This window comes from Sycon ciliatum, chromosome 1 (assembly GCF_964019385.1).
Source record: "Sycon ciliatum chromosome 1, ocSycCili1.1, whole genome shotgun sequence".
In the NCBI taxonomy this organism is placed as follows: Eukaryota; Metazoa; Porifera; class Calcarea; order Leucosolenida; family Sycettidae; genus Sycon; species Sycon ciliatum.
In genome coordinates this window covers 68081168-68087670 of record NC_088643.1, presented here as the reverse complement: position 1 = coordinate 68087670, position 6503 = coordinate 68081168, and the positions used below count along the sequence as shown (strand labels likewise).

The 6503-nt window shown below is 46.4% G+C and overlaps 1 protein-coding gene across 2 annotated transcripts in view; it reads left to right on the top strand.

The window, feature by feature from the left end:
- The first annotated feature begins 1036 nt into the window (after window positions 1-1036).
- The window catches only part of LOC135805067 (uncharacterized), a 9272-nt gene continuing 3805 nt past the window's right edge, over window positions 1037-6503 (top strand). The window contains exons 1-6 of one of the 2 annotated variants that reach the window (XM_065319058.1): window positions 1037-1617; window positions 2204-2258; window positions 3158-3242; window positions 3663-3806; window positions 4337-4602; window positions 5950-6043. In XM_065319058.1, coding sequence (XP_065175130.1) covers window positions 1496-1617; window positions 2204-2258; window positions 3158-3242; window positions 3663-3806; window positions 4337-4602; window positions 5950-6043 — 766 coding nt within the window. In that variant the 5' untranslated portion in view covers window positions 1037-1495. Of the gene's footprint in view, window positions 1618-2203; window positions 2259-3157; window positions 3243-3662; window positions 3807-4336; window positions 4603-5946; window positions 6044-6503 lie in introns of both variants that reach the window. The other variant, XM_065319057.1, reaches the window with a different exon arrangement.

Genomic DNA, 6503 nt, shown 5'->3' with positions numbered 1-6503 from the left:
TTACCAGGACCAGGACCAGGTGTGTGTGTAACAGTTACTGCCGGTATAGGTCACTGAACATGTAAATATCCACCTTCTGCTATTTCACTAAAGGCATTTCCCTAGACAACTACATGATTGTAACAGTGCACTGAGTACATGTAACAGTGCACTGAGTTAGTGAGTACATTCATCGTGACACCGTGCGGATCTACATAGCCATACATATGAATCTTACAACGAGCCCCCCCCCCCCCCCCCCCCTCAGGCCTAGCTAGGCTTCGGCCCTGGATAAGGAGGGTCTAAACCAGGGTAGGGACACTACAAGTGACAACTTTACAAGTTAGTTGTCTAACGCCAGTTCATATGGGAGCAAGCCAAGCCATTATACCAAGCAGTTTACTAGTAGTCATTCACAAGCAAACTAACATTAATAATTAATTTATTATGTCTACAATGATGTAGAATAGTGTAGTCTAGTCTGTGCATGCATGCTGCACCAGGCAGCACAACGACGTGTAGATCTACGGCCTCTATACTAGTCTAGCTCCGCACTGACTGTATGCATGCAGTAGATCTGCCACATCCGAAAACTGCCGCGAACAGGTACAATTTTCCAGTTCCCGGACTGGAAACTGGTCTATCCCGGCTATTTTGCACCGATCAACGGCACGATTTCGTGACAGTCATGATGATGACTTGCTCACATAGTTATATACATGCACAGAACACATGAACTATTTACTTATCTTTAGCTTGGAGTACGAGATCCCCTCGATCAACAGCCTTCTCTGTTTTCCTACAATAAAATACAAAATACCGGACCGGACCGTAGGCGCTACATGTAGATATATCTGCATGATCGATCTACGACAAGTCGAAACAGGGAAGGGAGTAGTAAAAAAATGCCGTAAGTACTTTTTCGAAAGGCAAAGGTCAAAAGGTCACAGACCTGTGGACAGGGACAAGGTCAATCAGTTTGTCACTGTGAGTAGTGTCTAGTGAGTCCGCGCGACGGCGAAGAAGAATGTAAAGACACGCTTAGTAATACTAATAGTTATGTTTCCACTCGAAATGTGAGTCTTTACATGCTGCTTTCTACGTTAGACTAGAACTGTTCGGCTTCTTATTTTCTTCACCGTAGCCGGATCCGCTTGTCAGCAACTTAACTGGTCTGATACGTGCTTCTTCGCAAACAAGTAAAAGCTGACTTGCGTCCGAGGGCTTTCAGTTACAGCATTCCACCACCATTCCGTGGCAGGTTTTCACCATCCACACCCGTCGCGGAATTGGCCAGAGGGGCGAACTCAGCCGTGTTGTCGCCTTGTTCCCGCGGTCTAAGCAAGCAACTATTCAGCAGTACAGCAGAAATCTCTTTCCAGCCGGCCGTGCAGTGCGTTCTGGCAGCTCTCAAAACAGCCTACGGTGACGGGTCGTAGCAGCGACGACGTGTCCCGAAGTGGCAACGGGTTGGTGAGGAAATAATTTTATCGACAGTCAATGACTCAACGTTCGCATGCCGGAAATGGAGGAGGCCCTTACAAAAAACAAACCATTCTGCTTGCCCAACCCTGACACGCGAGTGGTGGTCTTCTGCAAAACAGTCTTCAAGTTGAAATTGAGGAGCAGCATGCCAAGGTAGGTACTAGGTGTGTGAACTACTTACGCCACATCATTGTATCATCCAAATAATTGGCCGATTGTACCCGTGATCCAGCCTTAGGCCCTATAGGCCTACACCACACATTTCTGGCGTGTCTATATGGGATGGAACTGCTGGGCAGTGACTGATTCTCTGGAGGCATGCATGGATCAAGTAGTTTACTGCTGTAGTCTGTACTGCAGTAATAATTACATACTGATGAAGCCTACAGTATTTAGGTAACAGTCATGTATGGCGGACTTACAACTGGTGAAATACGGTATCACGGTCGTTCTTGGAGCTGTACTTCTGCGCACAGTCAGGAGAGTCGGTGACCTTGTTTGGGTAGGCTCTCTGGTTTCCTGGTTACCGTGGATTACTATTGTTGTCAGGTAGGGAAACTCGCGGATAAATTGCATGCTTAGGGTCTTGGCCCCTGGGTTTGTCAATCCAGCTAGGAATTGAATCAAGGAGAAAACTACAGCGGAACACCGTCCCTGGCCCATATGACAATAATATTGTGTCAGTGTAGACATAAAAGGCCCTCTACACTGCTTTTGTCTATGGCTGGCGTGTCCACAGAGATGCTCGCCTACTGGATTTCTTCGGCAGTGACGATGTCCAATACGACATCCAGGTTAGGCTTTGATTACAGTCGTAAAGAAGTTTTTTTTTTTTTTACTTAGCCGATGTACATGTGTGTTGTAAGCCTCTGTTGATGATTGTGAGGCTGGCATTGGATACATCCAACATGATAGCAATAACAACAAGCAAGAGCGCATTACCTCAAGACTGGACAACTGCCTACACTTTCTTTATCCAGTGCTGCGGCGGCAGCGTTTCACGACAACTGATAGGTTTCAGTAGATTGCGCTGGCAAGCAGTGCAAACTGCTAAGTAGTCGCCAAAGACTTGAACCCGAAGCAGGTTTGCGCACAACCCTGTAATATTCATGCGCAGGGTGCAGATAATGTGTACCTATTTGCGGAATTCTGCTGCCGGCATGCCGCAAACCCCCTAGACCACCAGAGCATCTGTAGACTGCTGTTGCAGACGCTTGAGGTTCACATAGTCTTGCAATAAGGTCGGGCACATTGAGTAAGTGACAGATTAATAGGCCCCGATGTCTGGTGCACTACATACCAATACATTTTACATGGGGCTACGTGATGTGATGTGCTGCCTATTGCATGGTATTGTACATGAAGCCACACCGTATGATGCGCCAGGCCACATACAGCATACTGGAACATTGTACATGGAGCTGCTACTTTGCATGATGCGCTGCATTCCGGTGCATTGTACATGAAGCTAGCTACTGTGTGTGATGTGTCTGCTACCGGTACATTGTGCATGTATGTACTGTATGTGAGGTGGTCACGGTGTAGTTGAAGGCCTGTAAAAATATTGGCAGTATAAACTAAATTCCCTGCATGCTTGTTTGTGATGTGTACGTCGTGTATGTGTATGTGGCAATACTGTGTCTGTGTGTACCGGTGAATATGCACGCTGTGTCGCTTTTGTTATGACCTCAAGCGTGTCATCAACGCAACGTTGAGAAGGGCATGTCGAGGCTTGCCACTACAGCCATTTTGTGCCGGACAGCTGGTCTTCTACCCGTGTATGTAACCACTGCAGTAAGATCTTCCAACTGTAGTCTTGACATGTGAAAATGAGTGGTGCAGGTGAGACACACCCATGGCATGCACATCCATATCTACTTTGGGTGCATGTGATCTAGCCACCGAGTAACATGGGTGCAGCGAACTGGAAAGTTTGCTCTTTGACCACTTTGTGATGGGTCTAAAATCGACTGACCTCCTACCGCTTTCAAAGCTGCATCTGCGTCTTGACCCTTGATGCCGGGTGGCGTTCCTACAGACATTGACCATAAAATTTCAATATTGTTTTGTAATTTATGTATGTGTTCGTTCATCTGCAGCTCTTTGGCATTAAAATGATGGTTAAAATTAAATCCACAACCATGGGTTTGAAGAATGAATAGTACCATTTGTGTATGGCTTGACTTTCTCTCCTGCAGATGTCCGCTATTGGCCAGCACCAAAGGACCTTCTGTTTCTTTGCGATGGTCAGCCATTGAAGGCCTGCAGTTTCGTCATAATCCTGTCGGTGGAGGCCCATCGTGCAAAGTGCTTGCAGTCACAACCAGTAGCAATCAATAAGGGTATGTTGTGGTTCAATCAGAACATGACATATGTACAAGGGATGAGGTGTTCTCTCTCTCTTTCTCTCTCTCTCTCTCTCTCTCTCTCTCTCTCTCTCTCTTAGACTTCCGTAAAAATCCGAAAATAAGCACATGCCCGAAATCAATACCCCTTTCATTCTCTTGACTCCGTCTGTTGAAGTCAAGTTAAGCCCGATAGACATACTGCCCGAAATAAATACCGGTACCGGGTTCGCACATGCAGTGCATAGCATGCACTGGAGAAAAAATGACCTCACCACTACGCGCAAGTCAGGTTTGGAAGTTGATTCATGCCAGAAAGTAAGTATCCCGCCCGGAAGTTAGTACGGGTGTAACCACTTTTTAAAATTCAATACAAGGGTATTAAAGTACGTACATGTTTACGGACTTTTACTGTACTGACATGACACATTTTTACAAGTAATGACACGCTGTATTGTCCTTGTTGTCCCTTGGATCCCTATGGGTAAATTGGGCTCACCTTTTGTGATGTTTACTTTGTTTGTTAGGAAGTACTGCAATTGGGGGAAACTCGACATTGCCTTCCCATCAACGGACGAGTACTAGATCATTGGCAGGAAGTAGTCCCCCGACGCCCACAAGCGATGAGGATTCCTGCCACAGCTCCTGCTCTGAGTGCGCTAGCAGCTCGTCTAATGGAAACGGCAAAATGTCTGGAAAGAGGAAAAGAAAGAGAAGACACTCTCTACCACGAGCAAAGCGGCTGTTTGACAGTGCTCGGCCAGCTCCTTTGGGACCAAACACAAGAGGACAGGTATGGTGGTTTGGCCCTGACCGTACATAGAACATGTACATGTCCTGCACGTCTACGGACTCGTTCCACTGCAGTTCAACTGGACCATTGACTTTTGCAGCTTCAGGCTGCAGAATATTTTGATTTCTGCGGGACCGAACTGCAGACAACACTTCTAAAATACACTACAGGTGGTTTTCAGTACTGCAAGAGCCCTTCCCGGGAAGCAGTAAACAGCACATTATGGGTTACCGTCTTCAAACTATCGTATTCTTCTGCACGGCTGTGTGACTTTCTGACACCTCATTTAATGCGATGCGGTTTAGCACTAAAACATTGTGTTTGCTCTGGCTCTAGTCGCTATAGTATCACACTGAATTCATATCTGAGTTGAATCTACAAATCCATGTCTCTAGCAATTTAATTTGTTTGGCTTTGGTGAGATGGTTAACTCTGGAATTTGCAAAGAGACTACAATGTATAAGCAACAACCGATCGCTAACGGCTAACTAGGGCGACGGCTAGTGCTGCGGCTAGCGGCACATACCTATTCGTTTCCCTTTGAAAAGTCAGGACATGAGATGCCATTAGTGATCAAGGACTATGTCAAGAAACAGTCCAGCTGAGGAAAAACACTAGCAAACGGAAGAACAACCGCCATTTCCCTGTAGGACTGGTGTCTGTACATGTACAAGCTATCACAATAGCTAATGATGAGGCTTTCTGCATTGCAATGTCCACTTTCAATGCTGGATACACAGCTAGTCACTACAACCAAGCTGAACAATGTGGTTGGTCAAGTCACGGCCACTGAGAACAAACTTTCCTGCACTCTTCGGAGTCCATGGCGTATGAGGGGTTCTGCTGCCTCAGGCCCTGAATGTGCTGAATGCGTGGGGATTGGAACCTGTCAAAGTACTGGTTGCCTGCATGTGTGGCAAAAGTAACACGCACTAGTAGGTGTGTTGACGTGTACGGTGCCCCGGGCCGTGTCTGTATGACTGGTGTTTCCTACCACTGATGGTGGACCTTTCCTATATACTGCAAGTCTACAAATTTTCGGCCCATTCAAATTTCGGCCTCCCAGGGCTAATGCACATTTCGGCCACATTACATTTTCAGCCTGTACTGCTGCTGCCTTTATTCGCTGTCACACTGAACCTTGCAAAACAAAATTTCGGCCACAACACATTTTTGGCCAAATCTGCCCAGGCCGAAAATAGCCGAAAATACGTATGCGCCGAACATTTGTTGACTTACAGTACGGCTTTTCCTCCTGCTTTGTCGTAAGCTGTAATCTGGCAATTGCTCTGCTGTGTTATTGCTTTTGTGTTTTCATTCTGCTTGGTTGCTGTCGATCTTTAGCAGAACATGCAGAGCTTGAGTGGAGAGGAAATGGCCACTGGCCCTCAGATAAATGCATCCAAGGAGCTGAGCAAACAAACCACCGACATGAATACAGGTTAGCAGTGTCCATGGTGGAGTGGGTCTGCGTAGATTTTAATTTGAGAATTTGTGTTTGTTTGATATTGTCTCGGATCAGTCTTTTTCCCACTTGTGGTACATGGTATCTCCATTTTAATTGTTATGTGCACCTTGATGAGGTGAATTTTTCGATGGCTGAGTGGGATAACTTGTCTGAACTCAAACATCTGTGTGTTGTGTGCTTTCCTTGGTCTAGGATCCGTAGGTAGGGTGTGTTCTGGAGATAGCAGTGGTGGAAGAGAATGAGGACATACATAGCACAACATAGAAGAGTTGCTACGTTTGTGTATCTTAGTGAGAGCCTGACGGGCATGACAGTGCTAACCAAAGTGGATAACCTTGGAAAGGGGGAGGGGGGTGGAGGAATACTGAGTGCCACGTAAATTATATCGCATGCTTGGCCACCATTTCCACCAACAGCCTTGACTCTCGTTCCG